The sequence below is a fragment of the Vulpes lagopus genome, chromosome 19, assembly GCF_018345385.1.
Source record: "Vulpes lagopus strain Blue_001 chromosome 19, ASM1834538v1, whole genome shotgun sequence".
Taxonomy (NCBI): Eukaryota; Metazoa; Chordata; class Mammalia; order Carnivora; family Canidae; genus Vulpes; species Vulpes lagopus.
This window is the reverse complement of record NC_054842.1, coordinates 35,512,650-35,539,732: the sequence shown is the minus strand read 5'-3', so window position 1 is coordinate 35,539,732 and position 27,083 is coordinate 35,512,650. Positions and strand designations below refer to the sequence as shown.

General features: G+C 41.5%; 1 protein-coding gene across 4 annotated transcripts; it reads right to left on the bottom strand.

Annotated features, from left to right (window-relative positions):
* Positions 1-371: 371 nt before the first annotated feature.
* On the bottom strand, positions 372-15,457 carry FAIM (Fas apoptotic inhibitory molecule). 4 transcript variants are annotated; one of them, XM_041734613.1, is made up of 6 exons: positions 14,856-14,900; positions 10,704-10,762; positions 9,468-9,600; positions 8,669-8,897; positions 3,767-3,816; positions 372-831 (listed from the first exon to the last, which is right to left on the bottom strand). In XM_041734613.1, exons 2-6 carry the CDS (start codon positions 10,745-10,747, stop codon positions 682-684), a joined length of 606 nt encoding a protein of 201 aa, XP_041590547.1. In that variant the 5' UTR covers positions 10,748-10,762; positions 14,856-14,900; the 3' UTR covers positions 372-681. The 4 variants fall into 4 exon arrangements, with proteins under 4 accessions (XP_041590547.1, XP_041590548.1, XP_041590550.1 ...); XM_041734615.1 differs by having other exon boundaries at positions 713-837; positions 14,856-14,904; XM_041734614.1 differs by lacking the exons at positions 10,704-10,762; positions 14,856-14,900 and adding an exon at positions 15,262-15,457.
* Positions 15,458-27,083: the final 11,626 nt, after the last annotated feature.

Genomic DNA, 27,083 nt, shown 5'->3' with positions numbered 1-27,083 from the left:
ATTTCTTTAATATTAAGTTTCCAGACAGAAAATGTTTTTCATTTTCTCCAGTTAAACGAATCATATCATTATGTACCAACTGCTTTAAAGAGACAATCTACCTGCATAGGTTAAATATATATGAAGACAGAGGTGCCTGGGTGGCACAATAGGTTAAGCATCTGACTTGATTTCGGCTCAGCTCATGATCTCTCAGCATCACAAGACTGAGCCTCACATTGGGCTCTGCACTCAGCACAGATTCTGCTTGAGAATCTCTCTGTCCCTCTGCCCTGCCCCGGTTCATGTGCTCTCTCTGTCTCTCTAAAATTAAAAAAAAAATTAATATATGAAGATATCCATTTTTAGAAACATAAATCAAGCAGCACCAATTTTATTTTATAGTATTTATTATAGTAAAAGTTCCTATTGTAAAACATTGGTGATTTTGGTCCATATCCTTTTTCCATTTGGCTTTAAAACATTTTACATTATTTATAAAATAAATTGCAATTTTTAAGATTGTACATATTTCTTTTTTTTTTTTTTGACTCTTGAAATATTACAGTTTCAAGTATCTAAAAAATAAACACCTGGCAGACTAAGTGTACTGAAAAGTACATATTGAACATATTTAATTACCACAGTAATTTAAAAGTCTTCATCTTTTACTTGTTAAGATTAAAATTCACTAACATGAAGTCATTCAAGGATCTCTGGAATTTCTCTATTATCCACAATGAGACTATGGATAATCCCTTCTTTCCGCTTCCCACTACTGACAGCCTTTATGTAACAGTCATGGTTCCCAACACTGAAGTGAGTTTCAGTCCCGTCCTCTACAAACTCACCCTAGGCCAACAAAAGAAGGAGGAGTTAGTATTCCAGAAACATTTATCTTTGTCTAGAGCATTAACACCATCTAAAAAGGGTGGCATGGACTGAACATTTCTCTTATGGGCTGAACATTTATTTGTACCTGCTTACAATCTTGAACAATGTTAAGCTTCAGAGGGAAAAGACCCCTTCTATCTTGTGGCTGTGTGTCTATAACATGCACTATTTAAACAATATTGACTATTTTTACAAGTAAAAATGATAAGCATGATATCAAGCACTTAGTTTATGCCAAGTTACTCTATACTAAGAACAGTCTGCACGCATTACTTCATTGCACCATCACCACAGCCCTGACAGAAGCACTATTAGTGTCCTCACTGTATAGATGGGGAATCAAGGCACAGAGTGGTGAAATAACTGCTGGAGGACCCAGTCAGGAAGGGATAGAATGTTCTTACCCACTCCAAAAATCTGATTCCGCAGAATGTAAGGCGGCTTACAGTAAAATACACAGATAACATAAAACCAAGCACTACCCAATCTCGCCCCATTCTGTTCAACACAGTAGCTATTGGCCACATGTGGCAGTTGAGCACTTGAAATGTGGTGAGTCTCAAATGCCATGTGCTGTTTGAGTGTAAAATCTACATGGAGTTTGGAAGACTTAGAATGAAACAGAATGTACAATACCTCTAAAACCTTCTATTGATGTTGAATTATAATATTTTGGATATACTGATTTAAATCAAATATACTATTAAAACGAGCTTCACCTTAAAACTTTTAAACTGTGGTATTAGAGAAGTCTCACATGAATAAAAGAAAAGCTATACATGGAACTCCTACCTGTGGCTCATATTTTTACTGAATAGTACTGATCTAGATTAGAAAGACAGGGGCCAAGTGGCATAGAGAAGAACAGGAGGCTTCAAGGATGAAAGTGGAGCATGGTAGAAAGCAAAGAAACCACAATCAGACTTAAAATTTGGCTATGAGCTTCCTGGCAGCCAAAGCAGACAGAGGTCCCAGAGCTAACATCATCCAACCTAAGAAGGCAAAGGACACCTGGGGGAGAGCTTTTTCTGAGCTGTGGGGAGAATCTGGCCAGTACTGACACCACCACAGGGACCCTGTGGGGGCACAATCAGACACATACATAAATTTTGGTCATGATGCTTTGAGATGGAAAAAAAAAAGGAGAAAATCAACTGTCACTCACAGGCAGCAAGGGCGGGTGTGCACATACTGGGGATCACTGCCCAGATACGGAGCTGCAGCAATTGCAGTTACAGTGAAGAGACAACCGGGTAGTAAAGAGCTATTGTCCAAATACTTGCAGTTCCCTGCTAATTACTGAGGACCAAAGACATTGTGGATGAACATTCCTTTCAACTTCTTACTTATTTATAACTACATTCTTAATACCACAGAACAACATTCTCTCTATATTGCTTTAGAGAATTCCTTGAGGGTGGAAGGGAAGAGGATCCAAAACTGCCCATTGGCACTTAGAGGGTTCCAAGGTTGGAAGGAAAGAACAGGAAGGACCAGTAAGGGCCTGATCCATGTTAATGGTAACTGAAGCTATTCCACAGGGGCCAAAAACCACTGAACAGCTCTCCAAGCCTCTCTGCATAAAAGAAGTCTCTGTCAGTAGATTTATCCTGGAGAGTGAATGGCTCAAGCTCTGAGGATGAATTCTGAGTGAGCCCTGATTACATAACCCTTCAAGAATTCACACCAGGATTAAGAAAGAGAGAAGCATCTATATTGGTAACTTTTCTGGCATTGGTACTTCCTCAGAAGCAGAGAGCCACAAGACCCAGGAGGTCCTTGGTAGCCTGCCGAATAAACTCATCCCAGGCCTCCTGCTCTCCGAGTACCTCTCCTCATCTTCCTATACCTACAACAGGTGAAGGAGACCAGGGCAGCACCTCCCAAGGAGACTAGGGAAGCACCTCCCATGGGCAACTAGCTAAAACGTGACTAGAGCAGAGTAGGTCTCATTATCTCCAGCCGTGGTGTTCATGTTGGAAGCCAGCATGAAATGCAGGGACCAGGCATAGTACCCCCTCCTTGCCAGCAGACCCCACAGCCCTGGGGAATTTCCACCCAGGGACTGTAGCTCCCAGTCTCACACTCTGCGCTTCCAACGATGGTCTCCTCTGCTTCCACTTGCTCCCTCAGCCACGCACACCACTATGCTTTCATTCTTGCTGAAATCACTTAAATATTCATCCCGCCAGCAGCCATAACAATGCAAGCAGTCGGCAGCAAAGGCTGAACGCTCTGGGGTTTGGTAGGTATGTGATCACACTTGGCCACGATAGTAGGGTAGCCGCTTGCCACTGCTGGTCTACAAACTTCACTTAATCTTCTGTGGTTTGTGACAGTGCCCTTTCCTATCTGCCTTCGTGTCACCTGACTTGTATGCATTGCTTCTTTTTCAAAAACCTCACTTTTAGAAAAGTCCTATCTGCTTTGAGAGTATGCTGTAAAGTCTTATTCAAGTGTGACTCATGGGCTGACAAGCAGCATTGGCATCACCAGGGGAAATGTTAGAATTTGCATCTTAGCAAGATCCCAGGTGATTTCTACACATGCAGTTTGAGAAGCTGTGATATGAAGCCCAATTTAACTTGGACAGGACCTCCTGTGGGGCCAGTTTTTGATGTGTGAATTCTATTTAGGACAGAGCCTGGTCCAGGAGAGGAAAGGCAGAGTGTGAGGCTGGGGCCAGCTCTCAACATATGGCATTTCCAAGCCCTCCCTGCCCCAGGCGCTGTCCAGGAGAGGTGTTCAGAATTTGGAGTCAGGAGTACTTCATCTCTTTCTTGTCCTTAACCGAGAGGACACTGCTTAATTATCAATCTTCACCATTAGGAAATGCAACATTTCAGTGGCAACCTTATACAAGGCGCTAAGAGTAAGTAAAGGGTCAACTTACTGCTGTCTCCATTCTTTTACCATTGCACCATACATCCATAGTGTCCTTTTCTGTAAAAGTAACAAATCAAAAAAAAATTATAATCTATGACTCAAAGATAAAGTTGACTATTATTTTAATAAAAGCTTGATATACTGGATTTCTAAAACTCCATTAACTTTTCATGGCTTTCAAATTCTTCTAAATTTGAAGAAACCATTTAACTTGATTCACAAACAAAATAAAAGTGAGATAAAACAATCTTTCAAGAGACAATCATGGCCCTAGTACAAATGGATGAAGCCCTGTTGAACAAAATAAACACTGCAACACAAACTTCAGTATTTAGGATGCACAGAAGTGAATGCAAGGAGGGACCTGGCTACACAGACTGTCATCTGTGACCAGAGACTGCCCCCTACCTTTCTTGCACAAAGGCCACCAAGAAAGGCTGTGACAGGGCCGATGTCGGATGAACAGCATTCAGGCTTAGAAATTTAACCTGAAATTTCCTACTGGATAGCACAATAATCTCTATTCATTATTGTAATGTTTTCATTTTGGGGAAAAACTATGGATCGTAAGAAAAAACACAGGTATACCTGGTGGACTGTACTGACAGTATGGTGCAAAATGCTGCCACGATACAGCTGGGCATCAGTTAAGCTGCTGAGGCTTACCTCGGAGGGCATGTACATGTGTGCACGTGTGCACAAACACGTGTGCATTTTGGGGGGAGGATCCCAGAACCACTTGTGACTGTTAGTATCCTGGTGGGGGGTGGTAGAGAAGACTGCACTAATCAAGGAGCCAGAAGATGAGCCTAGAATCATGACCTGTGTGCACGTGAGAAGCCCAAGAGTCAAAAAACTTGCCTCCGTGTCAAGGCTGAGGCGCCAGTCAGGGGCTTGATTCTAACAGGCCATCTACTCCAGGAACACAGTCTAACAGGGGCTCTTTTCTCCCCACAGCTTGAGATGGGAGCCTCAGAGAATAGAGGCCTTTGACCTGGGCTAAAGGAGAAACAGGCAGAGGGGCCCAGGAGATGTAGGCAGTGGTTTGCTCCAGTAGCAGCCTGAGCTGAAGCATCAACAGCCATGGTTACAGGGAGACCTAACTTGTCTCAACACCTGATCAGAGCATACCGTGCTAAAATAAACCATGATGCCGGTGAAAACTGGAATTTCATGTAGTATGCCTACTGAACATGTGCATGTACTCAGATTTTCTATAGGCTATTATGAATGTGCCTCTGAAGAAACCTACTAATCCAGAAAAGAAAAATGGAATAAATGTGACTACATTAAAGTAAAGAATATTTCTTTTGAGGGAGCCCAGGAGTACATGTTTTAAAGAAAAAAGTGTACACACATAAGCAAAGTCAGACTGGGAAGAAATACGCAAAGCTCATAACACAGACAAAAGTCACTCTTACTGGCAGAAAGACTCCGAGCAATCAACGAGAGAAAGACCAACAACCCAAAAGACAGTAGGTCAGAGGACACGTAGATCAGAAGAGAAAAAAACAAAGGACATCAAATATGAAAAGATGCTCAACCTCACTTAATTTTGAAAAAGGCAAATAAAAACACTGAAATACCACTTTTCATGTAGCAGAATATTTTTTAAAAATTTTAAGATCTGACAACATGCTCAGCTGGGGAACCTGAGGGGAAATGGGTCCCGGGAGCGCACAGCAGTAAAAGCGCCATAGGGGCAATGGGGCCCGATGGCTCAAGTGACAAGCACAGTTCTGTTGGACCCAGCAATCCTACTTTCCCGCTTCTGGGATTTTATGCAAAGGAGATATGTCAACTACATTCCAAGAGGCATATAAACAAAGCCATTCATCCAACACTACTTCCTTTTTTTTTTTTTTTTTTAATTTTTTTTTTTTTTAATTTTTTATTTATTTATGATAGTCACAGAGAGAGAGAGAGAGGCAGAGACACAGGCGGAGGGAGAAGCAGGCTCCATGCACCGGGAGCCTGATGTGGGATTCGATCCCGGTCTGCAGGATCGCGCCCTGGGCCAAAGGCAGGCGCCAAACCGCTGCGCCACCCAGGGATCCCCCAACACTACTTCCAACAGCAAAGGATTAGAAATAGCCCAAGTGCCCAATTGTCAGGAGTGAGTTAAACTATTTATTTTATTACTATTGAGACCAACTCTGCAGCTATAAAAAAAAGTATGAGAAAGCTCTTCATGTATGGTTAGGAGAGGATCCTCAGAATATATGAATAAGTCAAGAAGACAAGATGCTTTTATGAAATGAGGTAGTATTAAATTTTCATATTTGCTTGAATCTAAATAAACACTGGAAAGACTCACTATTAAAGAGCTTATTTTTATCAGGGAAACAGGGTGGGTGGGAATAGGGGTGGAAGCAAATTTTGCCATGTATCTTTTCATATCATTTTAATATCTGAATCATATGGGTAGAGCACCTATTCCAGTATGTATATTAACAAAAGAACACACCTGATAAAAGTATTACATCATTATGGCTCAGAAGTGGATTCAGTGAGTTACAGGAGGCCTTGGAGCATGTGTACCTTGGAGCCTCTTCTGCCTGCCTGCCTGCCTGGACCTTCCCTAAAAATAATGAATGAGCATCTTAACGTATGCTCAGATTATGCTCTTGAAATACCATTTTCCTCTTGAGAAACTGGGGCTTCTTGAAGAAAAGTATGATTCCACGTCAGGAAAGAAAATGTTTAAAATGAGCCTAGGACATCTTGTCATATCTGACAGCAAGAAAGCTTTCGAAGTCTACCAACGATGTGTCACAAAAGGACATAGGAGCCAATCTACAGAGCACACCATTGGCCAAAATGGGGACGATCCGATGGTCAATTCAAATAATAACTTGAATGTGTTGCAACACACATCAAACTGTTTAAATCCATGAGTTAATAATGGTTTTTATTTATTTTTAATAATGTTTTTTTTTAAAAAAAAACCCTAAATGATCACCTTTAGAAGAAAATAAGGAGCCAATTCTGTATTTTGAAAAATTTATAGTAAAGGGAAAACAAGTGTTAGTCTGCTTTTTTTTTTTTTAGTCTGCATTTCATATAAAAATTGTACTTCTGTGCAACCAAAGAGTAGATGACAGGAAGTTTTTCATTTTAGAAATATTTAGCAACTGCTAAGGATTAATGGATGCAAACATTAGGTACCAATGACAACCAATGGTTGCCAACATCCAAAAAACTGACAAATACCATGTGCCTCTTGATATAACAAAACCATAAAGTAGTCTTGCCAGAAAAAAAAAATCAAACCTAAATTTGACCAATTCTTTAGTTAACTATCAATGTATAGGAAATATTAGAAACAAAGAAACAAAGAGCCTGGCTGGCTCATTTGGTAGTGGATGAGACTCTTAATCTCTTGGTGTTGTAAATTTGAACCCTACATCGGGTGTAGAGATTACTTAAAAAAAAAAAAATATTTAAAAATATATTTAAAAAAAAAAGAAAAAACATCACAAAAGTTCAATCAATAAAATCCAGACCACAAGAAACTCTTTAACATAAATTGATCCAGTTTCTTCAATAAATAAGCTATAGGAGTTTTTCTGGTTTTTTTTTTCAACTATGTACATTTAATTACTTGATAAACACTTTTCATTTTTCATTTTTTTTTAAGTTTATTTATTTTTAGGTGATTTCTACCAACATAGGGCTTGAGCTCACAACACTGAGATTAAGAGTCACATGCTCCAGGGGATCCCTGGGTGGCACAGCAGTTTGGCGCCTGCCTTTGGCCCAGGATGTGATCCTGGAGACCTGGGATCGAATCCCACATCAGGCTCCCAGTGTATGGAGCCTGCTTCTCCCTCTGCCTGTGTCTCTGCCTCTCTCTCTCTCTGTGTGACTATCATTGAAAAAAAAAAAAAAGAGTCACATGCTCCACCAACTGAGTCAGCACCCCAAACATTTTTCATCTTTAAAAAGAATTTTTTAAAAGGTATATGCTAGCATTTGACTAGCTTGTAGGCTCTTTAAAGGCACAGACAACATCTTTTCATCTAGTATCCTCAGTGTCTGGTACGTTCACTGATATTTAGTAGGTACTCAAGATTATCTAAGTAAGTGAATCAATGAATTTATGAGATAATCCAAATGATCTTAACTTAGTGATGTAAGAAGCAGGAAATACTGGGAGTACCAGAGGAGAGGAAAGATAGTAACTGGTAAATATTTGTCTTAAGTTTTGTAGACCCACTGGAAACATGGATAGCCATCTGTAACAACAAAACTCAGCTTTAAGATCAATGGCTTATTACTTTTTACTTTTTAATCTGCTTTATCTGGACTGGAAATTTTGATATATTGCAGTACTAAACATACTGCTGTCTAGAGAAAAATTCCCTTGTTACTGATCATGCTTAAATTTCCAACTGTCTCTAGACATCCTTTTAAAGAGAAATAATAATAAAAGATAACAGAAATATCAACAATAAGTAACAACAAATGTCTACATCATTTCCTTTTTTTTTAAAGATTTTATTTATTTATTCATAGAAATGCAGAGAGAGAGAGAGAGAGAGGCAGAGACACAGGCAGAGGGAGAAGCAGGCTCCATGCAGAGAGCCCGACATGGGACTCGATCCAGGGTCTCCAGGATCATGCCCTGGGCTGCAGGTGGCGCTAAACCGCTGCGCCACCGGGGTTGCCCATTTCCTTTTTTTTTTTACACCTGTTTATAATCCTCAAATCCATCACTACAAAATCTGGCTCTCATATAAACCAGTCAATTAAATGAACATTTCATTTACATAGGACACATCAGAAATACACCTACACACACACTCTCTCTACTCAAAGCTCCCATAAAGGGTCTGGATAGTTAGGGGAACTAATTAACAATCATCATAAAAAGTCAACAGATTCTGCAGAAATGGCACTCACTTACCCAACACAACTCTAAAGTCCTCACCATCCAAATGTAATACCCAGGTATTGGTAGTCTTCGACCTGTTCTCCATATACTTCTTGAGACTTTTGCCATTAATTTCCAGAGTATATTCATATGCAAAGCCACTGACAGCATCTATATTTATGGTTGCTTTTGTCTTTGCAGCTCCAACGCAGAAAGTTTCTTTGCCCACTAGTTTGAACATCCATTCTTTTCTTATCTCTTCCTAAGCAATAAAATGTAAAAGTTGAAAACACACAAATGGAAGAAAATTTAATACTTAACTTTAGAAATGCTATATAATTCAAGTGAGTAAATAGCAATGTTATTTAGATGTAATTTTATTACTTCACAATCCAAATATTTTATTTTTTCTATTTATTTATTTTTAAAGATTTTATTTATTTATTCATGAGAGAGAGAGAGAGAGAGAGAGAGAGAGAGAGGCAGAGACACAGGCAGAGGGAGAAGCAGGCTCCATGCCCGGAGCCCGACACGGGACTCAATCCCGGGACTCCAGGATCACGCCCTGTGCCAAAGGCAGGCACTGAACCGCTGAGCCACCCAGGAATCCCAACAATCCAAATATTTTAGAAAATAAAAGCACTTGAAGTTTAAATGTTATAGTCTATGGATCTATAATTACTATTAGTTTGCTTTGTCCAGCAACATGATCCAGGCCAAAATATAATCAATGTAAGAGAAAACCCTTAAATTTATATATGAAGAATCTATGTTAACAAAATCAAGCTTTTATGTATACCATATTCTACAAAGTAACTTATTTTTTTCCTACCTTCCCATCTACATATACCACTCGTTTGCCTGATGTGGTGCCATGTTCAAACTCAATCTTATGGACTCCATCACTTAAAGCAACATCCCAAACGGCTACGAGATCTGTCATTTTCTCCAGGCTATAAGGAGGGCTACGGGAATAAAATAACAGAATTACAACTGGCCAACTACAGTAAGCAAATAACCAATGAATCTTTCCAACATGAAAATATCAGATTTTTTAAGCCCCTAAAATTACAAGATATTAAAGTGACAGTACCTAAAAATTTCTACTCACAGTACATATAGCTATCTTCTCCCTCTTATGCACTCTTCCTTTAAGATACAACTACTATAAACAGGTATATAGTCGGATAATTCCAAACAAAGTCACCTTAATATTAATAGGATTAAGAACCTATCACTTTATCTAGGATAGTATTCTAAGCTGGGCTACAGAATAATGCTTAGAAAGGTCAGTAAAAAGTCTCTGCTTCTCCCCCTGTTATCCCCATTTTAAAAAGCACAGTATTTAATTCTGGTTTTTCTTTTTCAGATCCACTCACTCCAAAACAAGAAACTCCCCAAACCTTTCATACTTAAGCCAGTTAGGATTCATTTTAACAAAAAAGGTTCTAATTTATTATACTGAGAAAAAGAGAAGTCATAGAATTAATGTCCTATAATTAAAAAGATAAAAATATATGGAAAATGATCATTCTTATCTTTACTATAATAATCTTATAAAAAAATAAAGGATTGTTTTGTCATAAGTTTCTAGCACAATTTAAATACATATTTATATTAATATTTTAATATAAAATATATATTTATCATATCATGCCCTGTAAGAATGCCATATATTTTATAATGTAATATCTGTATGAAATATGTTTTAAGCCTGCTCTCTTAACTACATCTTACTTTTTATTCACTCTAATGTCCTTTGTGTACTCTAAATCAGAAATGGTAAGTGAATGTTATATTATTTTGAAGTGATTGCCGAAAACTTTGTGCTAAGGCAGATTTGGAGATCTTACATCCAGGCCCTATGGGAAAAGATGTGTTACGTTAGGGGCCACTTAAAAGGTGTTTAAATCACAGAAAAGCAAAACCATGCATTCTGCAACTTTACAAAATGTGTCCTTAACAAAGTAGCCTGGATAAATCACTCCTGAGTGATTAAAACAATTTTGAAAGTTTCAAAAGCTACTTTTTTTTTTTTTTTTTTTTTTTTGCCATGCAAGACATTTACCTTTCATCATCTTCAAAGATAGGACTGTCATCTCCAGATGCCATGGTTGGCAAAACAGTCTTTAATCCAATTAGCAGCCAGGAAAGAAAAAAGCAGAATTGCAGCAAAGAAATATTGAGAGCAACAAAGATAACATATGCAAAGAGTTTTTTTCTAAGTTTGCAATCCATTTCTCAAATTGCATGGAGTTTCTGATGAAACAGCTTTTACATACAATAGAATTGCAATCTCCAAGTTTCAGGAAAAGAAATAAAGTCATGCAAATTGGCTAATCATATTTTCCCTGTTAAAAATTTATAATTTCCTAAAACCAGAGCATAAACTCTAGTTTAACTAATTTCAAATATGATACCACATCAGAGCTGCAAGAGACCTAGAGGTCCTCTGGGTCTCGTGATTCTCAAATTGAGGTATAAGAAGCCCCAAGGGTATGAGGCAATAGGTCAGGGAATACATAAAACTCCCGGATAAACAGTACGCATCTTCAGGAAGCACCTATGTTACAGGGTGGTAACAAATTTAAAATGCAATCTTAATATTAAATTTTAGAAGGATATATATTAAGGTGGAATATGTAATTTAAAAAAATATTTTAGGGGCACCTGGCTGGTTTAGTTGGTAGAGTATGTGACTCTTGGTCTCAGGGTCATGAGTTCAACCCCCATGTTGGGGATAGAGCCTATTTAATTAAAAAAAATTAAAAATTAAAAAAAATTTGTAGATACCTTCAAAGAAATGACAAGTTCACAGAAAGCAGCCAAGGATATACTAGTTTGCTTTCCAACAGCAAACTTAATTTACCTACTCAAGCCCATTTAATTTACTAGTGCCAACAATGAATTCACAAAAGTTATATGGTTTGCTCAGGTCACTAGTGGGGCCTGAGTCAGAACTAAAGCCCAGTACTCCCATGCAATTACCTCAGAATTAACTGGGCTGTAATACTAATTAGATTTTACTAAAATCTGAAGCACACATATGTTCACACATGCATAGGAAACCCTCCACATTTGGAGATTTGAGATTAACAGCTGTATACCTGCCAAACCTACTGAAAAATAGGTTCAACTATTTTTTGCTGCCAAGACCTACTCTGGTCTAGCCCTCTCCCTATAGATGCCCAAGGGCGCTCCTCTCCTTGTTAAAAATGGGAGATTGCCAAACTTCTTTAGCTGAAAACAGCCAGAAGCGTATTTAAAAGATGCAAAAGAGATTAACACTGAGAAAGATTCAAATACTTTGCACCTAAAATAAATCCCTCTGTTTTGGGAGCACCTTATAAATTTGTGAATTTTTCTAGTCTTAAGAAGCCCTAGGGTATCTCCTATGAAAGTGGAGGGTATCCTGCAACTATAAAAGCAAAGAGAATACACAGCAATAGAAGAAGCCAAATAGCATGATATAAAAATTTGGATAAGCCATCCTTTGCAAATCAGAGTGGTCTTAGGGATTTCATTCAAATTTTGCTTTGTAACTTTTAGAGACCCTAGAAACTTCAGTAATCCAGCATTCAAACTTGAAAAAAACTGCCCAGTTTTCCATCATAAGGAACTTCATTATTATCGCGCTACGATAAGGCATGGTACCATCTTAATTATTATAACTTTTCATATGAAAGTATAAAAGACAACACAACAAATTAGAAAGGAAATTAGAAATCAAGATCACATTTATTTCTTGAAAAATTTCCCTAAACTACAGGCATTCATCTATTTATGGAGTATCTATCTAAAGTGCTGAAAAGTTTTGGAAATAGTGGTTGCACAAAACTGTGGATGTCCTTAATCCCACGGAATTATACATTTTAATGATGGTTAATATGGCAAATTTTATGTCATATGTATTTTACCACAACTTAAAAAAGTTAATATTGCAATGTACAAAGACATTGAATTGTACACTTTAAATGGGTGAATTGTATGAGGTATGTGAATTATACCTCAACAAAGTTTTTATTTTTAAGAAAAGGAAAGACCTAGGTGTCCTGCTGGTAGTGTTTTTTGGAATGTGACTATATCTATAAACCAAAACATGATCACAACTGTCCTTGTCCCCAATATCTGCCTTACTCAATTAAAAAATGAGAAATATGTCACACATCTCTAAGTTACAAATTGGATTAATAAACACATGTCATACTCTAAATTCATTCACCATGCTAATAGTTATCAGTCACTTATGTGCCAGGCACTGAGCTGGACACTAAGCTCAAAGTGAAGAGCTCTAGAAAAAAACAAAGGATTACCACGTAGCCATGGGAGTGTCTTTGTAAAGAGAAGCAGTAAGGGACAGAAAGGGTCCACAGAGAAAGGATCCTAGCCCTACCCAATGGGTGGGAAGGCCAGAGGAGACTTTGGTTTAAAACTTGTCATTCTTAAATCCTTAAACATATACTTAATTTCCAGAATCATGCAACCAAACTGAAAAATGATCATTACAAAGAAAATTCCCTCTCTTTTAGCACAAAATTTAAAAAATGTAAATGAAGGAGCATCTTGGTGGCTCAGTTGGTTAAGCATCCGACTCTTGATCTCAGCTCGGGTCTTTTTTTTTTTTTTTTTTTTAATTTATGATAGGCACACAGTGAGAGAGAGAGGCAGAGAGAGAAGCAGGCTCCATGCACTGGGAGCCCGACATGAGATTCGATCCCGGGTCCCCAGGATCGCGCCCTGGGCCAAAGGCAGGCGCCAAACCACTGCACCATCCAGGGATCCCTCAGCTCAGGTCTTAATCACAGGGTGGTTAGTCCACAGGGTGGTGAGTCCAAGCCCTGCTTTGGGGCTCCATGCTGGGCATGGAACCTACTTAAAAACAATAATAATAAAATAAATTTTAAAAATTAAAAAATGTAAATGAAAGTCGGGGTGGAAAAACAAATTCCATTTATTTTCACTGATGAGATGATGTCACTCGAAACTCTTTACATGCCTTCAAAGAAAACTTTTTGAGTATCTAGGCATCAGCATAATCTTTTAAAATCTATTCGCTAGCAATCCAACGATCATGTTTCAGAGTAAGACAACAGTTAAGGGCAGCCCGGTTGGCTCTGGGGTTAAGCACCTGCCTTCAGCCCAGGGTATGATCCTGGAGACCTGGGATCCAGTCCCATGTCGGGCTCACTGCATGGAGCCTGCTTCTCCCTCTGCCTGTGTCCCTGCCTCTCTCTCTTTCTCTCTGTGTCTCTCATGAATAAATGAGTAAAATCTTTTTTAAAAAATTAAAAAATATATTAAGATATTCATAGTTCCCTTTTCAGCAACAGCTCTAGGTAAGGCCAATCACAAAGGAGGTCACTCTTCAACAAACAGGTGTTGACACTGTACGCCCAGACCCATGTGAAGCCTTGGGACCTCCAGCAAAGTGAGTCAGGAAGCTCCAGGAGCCAGATGTCCCCCAAATGCCACCGGAGGTATAAGAACTGATAACTTGGGCAGCCCAGGTGGCTCGACGGTTTAGCGCCTGCCTTCGCCCCAGGGCGTGATCCTGGAGTTCTGGGATCGAATCCCACATCAGGCTTCCAGGATGGAGCCTGCTTCTCCCTCTGCCTGTGTCTCTGCCTCTTTCTGTGTCTCTCCTGAATAAGTAAGTAAAATATTTAAAAAAAAAAAAAAAAAACATAACTTTTCCGAGGAGCATTTTTGCATCCACATAAACCACAAGCCTTATGAGAGAGAGATCCACTCTAAACAAATAATCATGCTCAACACGCTAGACCTAACAGTGCTCAACGAACTGCCTTTTGTCCTAGCTGCAAACTGCAAACCACCTGCGTGATCACCAGCAGGGGGGGGCCAAGAAGTAATCACGGGGCCGTCCCCCAAGACCCTGCACGCCCAGCCTGCGCCGGGCCGGCCTGGACGCCGCGGTCAAGGCCGCACACACCGGCGCGGTCCCGCGCGGCCAACACGGAGGAGGACGCGGAGGGACACACAGGAGCTGCGCGCGACGCGTCCTCCGCGGGAGAGGCCGAAGTTCCCGCACGCGGGATCTGGGCTGCGCGAGATACGGCCGGTCCGCGTGCGGAGGGAGAAGGGGCTGCAAGGGTGTTCATTACGCTGAGATGCTGGGCCTGACCAGGATGGGCGACCCGCGGCCGCCCCCGCCCCCGCCCCCGCCGACGCCCGCGAGCCCCCGCACTGCCCGCCGCCTCACCCTCCGGGCTCGGGGTCCGCGCGGCACCGCCCGCCGCCGCCGCCGGAGATGGCGGCCGCCGCCGCGCTGCGTGCAGCGGGGGCGCCCGGGGCCGCGCGCAGGGGCTTCTGGGGGCCGCGGGGCGCACCTGGGCCGCCGGGCGCCGCGGGAGGCCGCGGGCCGCGCCGCTTCCGCCGAGCCCCGGGCGCCGCCTGCTCCGAGGCTGAGAGCTCGGCCGCCGCCCCGAGCGACCGCCGACTCTGCGGCGCTTCGGGTGCCCCCGCCCCCGCGGGCAGCGCCAGCCAGGCCCTCCCTCGACCCCCGCCCGCCCGAAACCTTGAGGCCGCGGCCGCGTCTCGCCATCCCCGGTGCGGCGCAGTCGCGGGCGCGGGGCCGGACGCCGCGGGAACCCGGCGCGAAAACTGACCGTGTGTCCGCTCCGAAGCCGCCGGGCCGGTGACCCCGATAAGGGCATGCGCCCCTTGAAATCTCCTTCACGGGTTCTGGTTGCTTCTGTAAAGACCCAGCGCCTTAGGGCGGGTATCGGGCCGTGCAGCTTCTCCGTGAGGCCGGCGTTCTCGTCCCCGGGGCCCTGCGATGCCCTCCCCCTGCTGGGCCCGCCTCCCTGCCTCGGCCCCTAGTCACCCTTCTCTGTGTGGTCGAGCTCGCTCTTAGATATCTTTTTTTTTTTTTTTTTTTGAAGGAAAACTATCCTGGCCCTGAAGACTTGCAGCACTTGGACTTCTTAGCCCTTGTCGGAGTGTGCAATTATTTCTGTAGTTTTTGCTTATCGTGCAACTTCATAGGGGACTGGAGGTTCTTGATGGCAGGGGTTGTGGCGCTTGGCTCTCGCTCTTGTACCTCCCACACCTGCACAGCGCAGGCTCAGAGTAGGCTCTGATAAATACTTGCTTAAAGGATGCATGTAGGGACACCTGGGTGGCTCACAGGTTGAGGTCTGCCTTGGGCTCAGGGCATGTTCCCGGGGTCCTGGGATCGAGTCTCGCATAGGGCTCCCTGCAGGGAGCCTGCTTCTCCCTCTGCCCGTGTCTCTGCCTCTCTCTGTGTGTGTCTCTCCTAAATAAATAAATTAAACCTTAAAATAAAAAATAAAAAAGAATGAATGTAAAGCAGGCCTGGGTAGGTTTTAGGTGCCTTCTGATCTTCCCTGCCACCCGCAGACAGGGAAGAAGGTTGTTGAGCAGGGCCATTTGAGGAGGGCAGCCAGTGGTCCCTGTGGAGTGTGTACCAGGTGACAATACACAGACGTTTGAAGGGATTCTGGAGGGCCTCTGAAGGCCCAGAAGATTTGGGGGCCAGAACGCGTGATCCAGGCCTCATTGTGTAATTTCTTATCCCAGCTTGAGGTCTGTGTAAAGAATTGTTTCATCATTGAGGTTGGTAGAGTCAAGGCGGTTTCTAGATGCTGAACAAGTATGTGAGAGAAGGGGAATAGAGACTAGAAGGGACAATCTATTAATTAGGTTAATCAGTCTATAAAATAATGACTGAATTCTCTTTTTTTTTTCTTAAGATTTTATTTATTTTTTTTCATGAGAGACAGAGGCAGAAGCATAGGCACAGGGAGAAACAGGCACCCTGCTGGGAGCCCCGTGTGGGACTTGGTTAGGAAATTCTGAGATTACCACCTGAGCCAAAGGCGGATGCTCAACCACTGAGCCACCCAGGCACCCCAAATGACTGAATTCTTAAGCAAATTATGTTCTAAGGATTCTGTTTAGTGAGCACTGATTTCTTGTTTGCTACCCTGTACTGAAAGCTCCTCCAAGACAAAGACTTTTCATATTTGTATTTTCTTCTAAACGGGTGTCTTGAATGGAGAGTTTTCAATAAATAATTATTGAAAGAATGAGTTGCAGGGGAAAGGTAAAAGGCTTCAAAGTGGGAATTTCTAGCGATGGGACCAGGCTAGTTGAAGACATGTCCCTAATTCCTTTTTCCTAGTCCTTAGTTCTTCTAAAAAACAATCCTTAGTTGTTGGGCTAGGACCAGGAAACCCTGGTTGGGGATACTAATGAAGGATCATATTTTCTTGTAAAAACTTAGAAATCTGGGTATCCTTTATAAGACCAATAAGGTGTAATTTATTGGATGCTTGCTATGTCCTTGTATATTATTGCCTGTACTTTTCACAACAGCCCAGTATTTATATTACAGAGGGACCCAAAGCCTTCAGAAGTTGCAGGGCCAGTGATGCCTGGGTGGCTCAGTGGTTGAGCATCTGCCTTCAGCTCAGAGTGTGATCCTGGGGTCCTGGGACCAAGTCCTGCATTGGGTTCCCCTCAGAGAGCCTGCTTCTCCCTCTGCCTATGTCTTTGCCTCTCTCTCATGAATTAAAAAAAAATAAAAAATAAAAAAGGAAATTGCAAATTGCAGGGCCAGCATATGGAGCCAGGCCTGTGGGATTCAAAAAGTTCATGTTAACAGGGCCTATTATTACAAAAGTGTTAATTGTGCTTGAAAAAAAACTCTAAGCCTTTCCTTAGAGGCCTGGGAAGCTCCTCTGCCCAGGGCCCACAGAGTACATTCAAGAGGTGCACTCAAATCTGCACCACAAATAGGCAGTGCAATCTGATTCCTCAACTGGCTTGTACTATGCCACTATTTTCTCTTTGAGTATAATACTTGGAATTTCTGAGATACCTGGTATAATTTCTGGGATGCCAGGAACATGCCATTTTTTTTACTACATTTTCCACCTACTCATTCCCAGGGCCCAGGACACTGAAGGTAGCGATAGTTACTTGTTACCAGACAGAATTGTTATGGACACTAAGTCTCAAGAAAATACCATGAAAGGTATTGAACTTAAGTATAAAATGTATTTATTCAAGCTAATCCTGCTTTTGACTTAACTTTTTTTTTTTTATTCTCAAAGTAATCTCTATGCCCCACATGGGGCTCAAACTCACAACCATGAGATCAAGAGTTACATGTTCTACTGACAGACCCAGCAAGGTGCCCCATGCTTTTGACTGTATTCTCACACTCAGATTATTTCCTTGTTTCCCAGGAAGTACCTAGATCTGTTCTTACCTCAAACTACCTCTCACCAATTTGCCCATTGACATTAGTGATTGATTAACTAATTTTTTAAGATTTTATTTTTAAATAATCTCTACACCCAATGTGGGGCTCAAACTTCCAGCACTGAGATCAAGAGTCACATACTCGAGATCCCTGGGTGGTGCAGCGGTTTGGCGCCTGCCTTTGGCCCAGGGCGCGATCCTGGAGACCCAGGATCGAGTCCCACGTTGGGCTCCCGGTGCATGGAGCCTGCTTCTCCCTCTGCCTGTGTCTCTGCCTCTCTCTCTCTCTGTGTGACTATCATAAATAAATAAAAATTTAAAAAAGAGTCACATACTCTACCGACTAAGCCAGCTAGGCCATCAGTGATGTATTTTAAGAGAGCAGCTAAATGTTTTCATTCACCATTCTCTGTGCTTTCATTGGGCCTCCTTTTGAAAAGGAAATTGTTAATGCATTGACTGGTTTTCTGAACTTACTTTTTTTTTTTTTTTTTTTTTTTTTTTTTTTTTTTTTTTTTTTTAAATTTTATTTATTTATGATAATCACAGAGAGAGAGAGAGGGAGAGAGAGAGGCAGAGACACAGGCAGAGGGAGAAGCAGGCTCCATGCACCGGGAGCCCGATGTGGGATTCGATCCCGGATCTCCAGGATCGTGCCCTGGGCCAAAGGCAGGCGCCAAACCGCTGCGCCACCCAGGGATCCCTGAACTTACTTTTTAAACAACATGAATGGAGATCAAAATAAAAGGGAAAAGTTACTTAGTCTGATACGAACAAGACTAAAATTTTCCACGTGCCCTTCCAGTATTGGTCCAGCTTGACTACCAGCGATATATTTAAAGGGAGAGGCACCTTAACTGGTGCTTTAGAAAGAAGCCCAGGGCCCAGAATTATGGCCTCCAAGGATTGTGTGTCAGAACCAATGCCAGTACCCACAGTCTCCTGCTGCTCACCAGGCTGCTGCTGCTTAGGCATCTTCCCCCTCAGCCCAAGGTGGCTGTGGCTCTACCTACACAAATACTGAAAGTGGAGGAGTGAAATAAGGTGATTTTGTAGAACTCGAAACAAGAAAAGCTGGACAATTTCAGGAGAATATCAGCTTTGGTTTGAGTCATGTGGAGAGTGGGGTTTGTAGATACACCCTTAATTAGAGCAAAGAGCCAAAGGAAGGCAGTACAGACACATGTTCCAATTGGTTAAGATTTGGTAAAAATTGGGAAAAGTTTGTATCATGTTTATTTAGAGAAATGTAAAAAATGTAAAAAGTATAGAAGATAATAACCATATTCCTGTGACTTAGAATTGACCATCATTAAATACTGGCTCATTGAAAAATTTCAATGGAAGAAAACATTGCAGATAAAACCCTATTGGATTTGCAAATCCAACACCATTACTTGCTTCTCTTACCCCAAGCCAATATGAACATGAATTTGGTGTTTCCTTCTGAGTCCATGTTCTATAGTTATGTAGAAAGTATATATATGAATAACTCAAGCCTGTTAGAATGGCTATTATCGACAAGAAATAACAAGTGTTGGCAAGGGTAAGGAGAAAAGAGAACACTTATGCACTGTTGGTTGGATATAATTTGGTGCAGCTACTGTGGGAAATGGTATGGAAGTTCCTCAAAAATATTAAAAATAAGGGTGCCTGGGTGATTCAGTTGGTTAAGTGTCCGACTCCTGATTTCAACTCAGGTTATGATACCAGGATTGTGAGATAGAGCCTTGAGTTGGGCTCTGAGCTGGATGTGGAACCTGCTTAAGATTCTTTCCCTCTCCCCCTCCCTATCCCTCTAAAAAAAATTAGAAATAGCAGTACCATATGATCCAGCAATTCCACTTCTGTATATTTCTCTCTCTCTCTCTCTCTTTCTCTCTCTCTCTCTCTCTCTCACACACACACACACACACACACACACATGAATACTATTATTTGGCCATAAAAAAGAAGGAAATTCTGCCATTTGTGACAACATGGATGGATCTGAAGGACACTATTCTAAGTGAAATAAGTCAGATAGAGAATGACAAATATTTTTTTTTAAATGACAAATATTTTATATGGCTCTTAAAGGCTGGGAATCTAAAAACAAAACCAAAAACAAACTCAGTGAACAGATTGGTGGTTATTAGAGGTTGAGGGGGAGAAATGAGTAGGGGGAATATAAAATCATTTAAAAAAATAATAAGAAAGGAGTTTTGAACTATCTCACTTTGAATTATAAACTGTCAATTTATTATTGGTAGTGTGTTTAGCTTGTCTCTACTGTTTTACCTTTGCTTTCTATCTGTCCCACCTTTGCTCTGCTTTTTGTTCTCCTTTCTTCCATTCTTAAAAGTAGCCTGAATTTTTGTTCTTGTATTTCACTTATTCTTTCTACTGGTTTGGAAGTCATTGACTCCCCTTTCACCTTGCAATCAAGTTTTATTTGAGTCTGTCCTTTTTTTAAGCCCACACATTTGCCTTCATGATCATTATACTGAATTATACAATGTTTGTGTAGACTTATCTACATGGTTATCATTTTTTTCTCAACAATCGTTGCATCTCAGACTTGCCTTCTTTGATCACTTTTCTTCTTTCTCAAGTACATACCTAGAACTTCTTTTAATGTAGGCCTATGGTGATTTTTTAAAAAGATTGACTTATTTTAGAGAAAGAGAAAGAACATGAGTGGGGGGAGTGACATAGGGAGAGGGAGAGAGATCCTAAAGCAGACTCCCCACTGAGCATGGAGCCCCATGTGGGGCTCAATCCCAGGAACCCAAAATCATGACCTGAGCTGAAATCAAGAGCCAGCTGCTTAACTGACTGACCTACCCAGGTGCCCTGGTTTGTTGGTGATTTTTTAAAAAATATTTTATTTATTTATTCATGAGAGACCCAGTGAGAGAGAGAGAGAGGCAGAGACACAAGCAGAGGGAGAAGCAGGCCCCATGCAGGGAGCCTGACGTGGGACTCCATCCAGGGTCTCCAGGATCACACCCTGGGCTGAAGGCAGCGCTAAACCGCTGAGCCACCCGGCCTGCCCCTATTGGTGATTTTTAAAAATTTTATTTTGAGATAATTGTATCTCGGAGCTAGGGAGAATCATTGACCTGGAACCACTTTAACATGCTTCCAGAATCCTATCGAATGCAAGAATCTTGGACTCAGTTCTCTCAATCTGCTCCTGGCTCTGCCAGCACTCCTGATTGGGCTGAGTAAGCATTTACTTACAGGTAACACCCTTCTCTAAATTTGTACCCCTCGTAGCTTTGAGTTTCGCTCAAAAATTTTTTTAATCTTTGAGATTTTGCTTCCTGGAAAACCAGTACTAAAATAAAAATTATGTTTTGTTTTAAAGCAAAAAAAAAAAAAAAGATGTAAATGAGTAAATGTTCTTCGGCATGATAGAGTCCTGCTTTTAAAAAATTGTTTGAGGGACGCCTGGGTGTCTCAGTTAGTTAATCATCTGCCTTGGGCTCACGTCATGATCCTGGGGTCCTGGGATCAAGCCCTCCATTGAGCCCTGCATCAGGCTTCCTGCTTCGTGGGAAACCTGCTTCTCCCTCTCCCTCTGCCGCTGCCCCTGCTTGTGCACTCATGCATTCGTTCTCTCTTTCTTTCTCTCTAATAAATAAATAAAATATTTTTAAAAAATGAAACAAAAAGGTAGTTGAGGCATACCTGTCTCATTCAATTGGTGGAGCATGCAACTTTTGATCTCAGGGATTTGAGTTTGAGCCTCATGTTGGGTGTAGAGATTACTTAAAAATAAAATCTTAAGGGGGATCCCTGGGTGGCTCAGTGGTTTAGCGCCTGCCCTCGGCCCAGGGCGTGGTCCTGGGGTCCCCGGATCGAGTCCCACGTCGGGCTCCCCACGTTGAGCCTGCTTCTTCCTCTGCCTGTGTCTGCGTCTCTCTCTCTTTCTGTGTCTCTCATGAATAAATCAATAAAATCTTTAAAATAAGATAAAATAAATAAAAATCTTAAATAAATAGGTAAATAATTATTTGAATGGCAACTGGAAATCTGAGAGTAAAACAGGATTGTTGTAGGGAGCTCATTCCTTGGAATTTGAATCATCATCATCATTACATTTATTCAGTATTTATTGACAGTCTGTCCTATGGCAAGCGCTGTGGGGAGAAAATAACAATGAACAGCACTGATGGTTTTCCCCCTTGTGAAATTTACATTCTAGTGGAGGAGGCATTCACAAGAAATGAGCAAATAGTTTGTGACAAGTTGCCTCCAGAATGGCTCCCAAGGACCCCACTTCCTGGTATTCACATCCTTTTGTAGTCCTCTATTACATTTTACCATAGTTGGTCTGTGTGATTAATAGCATAGAGCAGAAGTGATGATATGTGACTGGATTAGGTTATAAAAAAGACTTCTGGTGAACTGAATGGTTCAGTTCATTAAGCATCTGCCTTCAGCTCAGGTCATGATCTCAGGGTCCTGGGATTGAGCCCCATGTTGGGCTCCCTGCTCAGAGAGGAGTCTCCCTCTCTCTTTCCCTCTCCCTCTCACCCTGCTCATGAGTCTCTCTTACTCTCTCTCAAATAAATAAATAAAATCTTAAAAAAAAAAAAAGACTTTGTTTCTGTCTTAGGTACTCACACATTCTCTTGGATCACTCCCTTTTGGGAAGCTGTCATGTTGTGGGGATACTCAGGTAGCCTGTGGAGAGGCTGCTTGCTAAGGAACAAACTGAGCCCTGCCAATAACCACATGAGTGAGTTTAGAAGTAAATCCATTAGACTAACCGTGGGTAACAAGCTAATGGCAGCCTCATGAAAGATTCTGTCTAGACCATCCAGCTAAGCTACTCCTGTATTCCTGACCCATAGACAAGATATTAAATGTTTGTCAAGATATTAAATGTTTGTTTTAAATGGCTATGTTTAGGGATAGTTTGCTATGCATCAGTAGATGACGAATAGACAGATGAAATATACGCAAATTGGAATAAGTGCATACACCAATCTTATGGTAGAGCAGATGCCTGTCAGGAGAAGTGATATGGTCAAGCGATATCGCTTGACCAATAGGTTTTCAAGCCTGAGTGCTGATTTCATATCCTGGCTCTGCTACATACTAGCTGTGTGACCTTAACAAGTCTTTTTTTTTTTTTTTTTTAAGATTTTTAATTTATTTTGAGAGAGAGAGTGAGAGAGAGCATATAGGGAGAGGGAGAAGGAGGAGAAGCAGACTCCCTGCTGAGTGGAGAGCCTCCATGGGGCTCTATTCCAGGACCCTAAGATCATGAAAGAGCCAAAGGTAGACCTTGACTGACTGAGCCAGCTAGGTGTCCATTTTTTTAAACTTTTTCTTTTATTTATTTATTTATTTATTTATTTATTTATTCATTCATTCATTCATTCATTCATTCATTCATTCATTCATGAGAGACCTAGAGAGAGACAGAGACATAGGCAGAGGGAGAAGCAGGCTCCCCGAAGGGAGCCCAAGGCAGGACTTAATCCCTAGACTCTGGGACCACACCCTGAGCTGAAGGCAGGGCATTGCATGCTCAACGACTGAGCCACCCAGGCGTCCCTAACTTCTATTTTCTAATTTGATCATTTGTAGAATGAAGATAATAAGAGTACTCATGTCAAGGTTATTGTGAAGAGTCAAGAAGTTAGAAAACATAAGTGTGTAACCCAGAGCTTGACACATTTTAAAGGTTCAACTAATATAACTATTGTTAATCTGTATTGATTCTTTTTTTTTTTTTTAAGATTTTATTTATCCATTCATAGACACAGAGAGAGAGAGAGAGAGGCAGAGACACAGGCAGAGGGAGAGGGAGAAGCAGGCTCCATGCAGGGAGCCCGACGCGGGACTCTATCCCGGGTCTCCAGGATCACACCCCAGGCTGCAGGCGGCACCAAACCGCTGTGCCACCGGGGCTGCCCTGATTCTTTTTTAAAAATATTTTATTTATTTATTCATGAGAGAAAAAGAGAGACAGGCTCCCTGCAAGGACCGTGATACAGGACTTGATCCCAGGACCCCAGGATCACTACCTGAGCCAAAGACAGATGCTCAACCACTGAGCCACCCAGGTGCCCCAATCTGTACTGATTCTTGAGCATTTGTTATTAATCTGTTTGAGCTATTTACTTGTGGTCTTTCATACTGGAAGATGGCTACTAAAGGTGAATGCCCCTGTCAAAATATGACTCAAATTTAGCAGTGCCACTCCACACTATATTGAGCACCTGCTCTGTGTCAGGGACAATACTAGGTCCTGAAAAAAGTAAGATAAGATCCATGTCCCCATAGTTCAAGTTCTCATAGAAGAGGCAGGAACAAATGTATTAGTATAATTAAGGATTAATTAAGGACTCTAAATCTAAAAGACTTGTGAATTGGAGACTTTTCAAGACTTCATCACCAAATGCCATTCGTATTTGGCATACTCCTTGTTATGGGGAGAAATTTGATACGTCTATGCCTTGGAGAAAATTTGAGAATCAGTTTAGAAGTTTAGAAATGAAAAGATCTGGGGGGGATCCCTGGGTGGCTCAGCGGTTTGGCGCCTGCCTTTGGCCCAGGGCACGATTCTGGAGTCCCGGGATGGAGCCTGCTTCTCCCTCCGCCTGTGCCTCTGCCTCTCTCTCTCTCTCTATGTCTATCATAAATAAATAAATCTTTAAAAAAAGAAAGAAGTGAAAAGATCTGTTTTAATTGCTAATGAAGCCTATAATTTATACTAGGAAGACAAAGCACAGGGGAAAGCAGTAAACTGAAATGAAGACAGGCTTTGGATCTCAGCTTAAATGTCACTTCCTTAGAGAGGCTCCTGCACATATCCTTGTTCTCTTCCTTCTCTTCATAGCACTTATCATAATTAATGCTTATGTGTGGGATTTTTTCATATTTCTCTTTCCAACTAGTCTATAAGCACCATGAGGGCAAGAAACACATCTGGTTTACTCACCCCTATAAATACAGCATCTAGTTTAATCCCTGGTATATAACAGGTGCTTAATACATTTTTGTAAGTGAATGTTAAGTGAGTGTTTAGAACCATTAGCATCCTGGTGGGTTATTGAAGACACAAAGAAAACTTGAGATCAGGGTGTGTGGCTGGCTCAGTCGGTGGATCATACAACTCTTCATCTTGAGGTTGTGAATTTGAGCCCCATGTTGAGTGTGGAGATTACTTAAAAATTAAATCTTAAAGTGTTGACAAGGCTTTGATGGTTCATACAGGGAAATTCCTTTGAAGGACAATGCTGTAGAACTTCCTCCACTTGACACATAAAATCCAGGAGTGATGATGAGGAAATAGAGCGTAATCAGCCTTGTGTTTTGAAAACTGTAAAGAATACTGGTGGTCATACATCTAGCATCCATTGTTCTCTTGGTCCTTACAGGACTCCAGTTTTACTCAAGTAGCCATACCTTCATCTTGCAACTTAAGTGACTCAAGGAGCACCCGCCTCATTGCCTATTGCAATTATGGTAACCCCCCTTTTCCTCCTGGAATCCAAGCTAAGTCTTCTTCACATTTGCTAGACAGTTACTGATTGAGAGACAGAATATGTGCCCGTGTGACCTAATTGGCTCAAAAAAAAAAAAAAAAAAAAGCCCAAAGGAAAGATTTTAGATGGAAAAGAAAGTATGTGGTCCTGATTGTTCCTGGTGGACATCTGGAAAATCACTTTATTTTTTTCTAAAGATTTTATTTATTTGAGAGAGAGAGAGACAGAGATAATGAGAGAGAGCAGGAGCAGGAAGGAGAGGGAGAAGCAGGCTCCCCGCTGAGCAGGGAACCTGAGGTGGGGCTCCATCCAAGGACCCCGGGATCATGACCTGAGGTAAAGGCAGATGATTAACCAACTAAACCACCCACACACTCTAAAAAATCACTTTAGTGTTGAACCTCCCATGTTTACAGGACAGCAGAGAGACTAATAGCAACTGGGTCCTCAATAACTTGTTGAACCATTGTGTTCACCAACCTTAACGTCTGTTTTGCTTGTGGACTTTCTGTTATGTGAGATAAACTTCCTTATTGCTTAAGAAGACCGTTTGAATCAGGTTTTCTATGATCTGCAGCCAAAATGATCCTGACTGACCCGTATTATTTGACCTCCTGGCTCAATTAGGGCAGCTACAGTTAAGAAGAGTGGGCAAGTTATACTATTGTCTTGGAAAAGGCAAGCAGCTGGACTCTGTGTTTCGAAGATTGAAAATGAAAATCTGGGGCAGCTGGGATGGCTCAGAGGTTTATCACCACCTTTAGCCCAGGGTGTGATCCTGGAGTCTTCAGATCAAGTCCCACGTCAGGCTTCCTGCGTGGAGCCTGCTTCTCCCTCTGCCTGTGTCTCTGCCTCTCTCTCTCTGTCTCTCATGAATAAATAACTAAAAAAAATCTTAAAAAAAAGGGAAAATCTATTTAACTACTAACCACTGCTAGTGTGAAGAGCCAGGTAAGGAAAGAATTGGGGGCAGAGTTGAGAACATGTTTGCATGGGGCAGACACAGAGATCAAACTCACAGTGCCCCTCACTGGAAGAAGGCCTAGAAGAAGGCCGAATATAGGTCGGAAAATATTGTACTCTAAAAGCTAGAACCCTGAGACTTCTTGTGAGACACATCATGATTGATGCCCTGATGGGACCTGCTCCGCCACAGACCTGGAAAATACAGGTCATCAAACAGCGACACCATGTGGCTGCAAGATGCAACGACGATAGTGGGCTGATAGTTCAGGCCTTCCCTTTAAGTGTGAGCGAAGTTATATGTTCTGCTAGAAATTTTTGGATCGCTTAACCCTCTATCAGTTTTTGAGAATGATGGGCAGGGACCCTATTTGTAGGTCCTGAATTTATTAAGCTTAGAAATAAATATTGAGGTGATTTCTTTTTGTGGGGAAAAAAAGCAGTGATCGTATTTGTACAAGGTAGAGCTGTTTTTATAGTTTTTATTTATTTATTTTTATTTATTTATTATTTTTTATTATAGTTTTTATCTATATTTTCAAGATGCATGAAAATTAGGCTTGAAGACACCCAAATAGAAAAACCTTTCTATTTTATTACCTCGTTTGAAAACTTGTCTATGGTTTCCCAACACCCCCTGGATAAAGTCCCAGGTGCTTAGCACATACCTAAGGCCTCCCTAGTCTGCCTTTCTAGGGATGCAACATATTACTCAGTTTCATCAGGATGCCCACAGCAAAAACCCT

Coding starts and splice junctions, on each gene's coding strand:
- FAIM (XM_041734613.1), bottom strand. CDS start 10,747: ATGGCATCTGGAGATGACAGTCCTATCTTTGAAGATGATGAAAG. Junction 3,817..8,668: donor GGACTTTAGAGTTGTGTTGG/GTAAGTGAGTGC, acceptor TTACTTTTACAG/AAAAGGACACTATGGATGTA. Junction 832..3,766: donor GTAAAAGAATGGAGACAGCA/GTAAGTTGACCC, acceptor TTGTTGGCCTAG/GGTGAGTTTGTAGAGGACGG.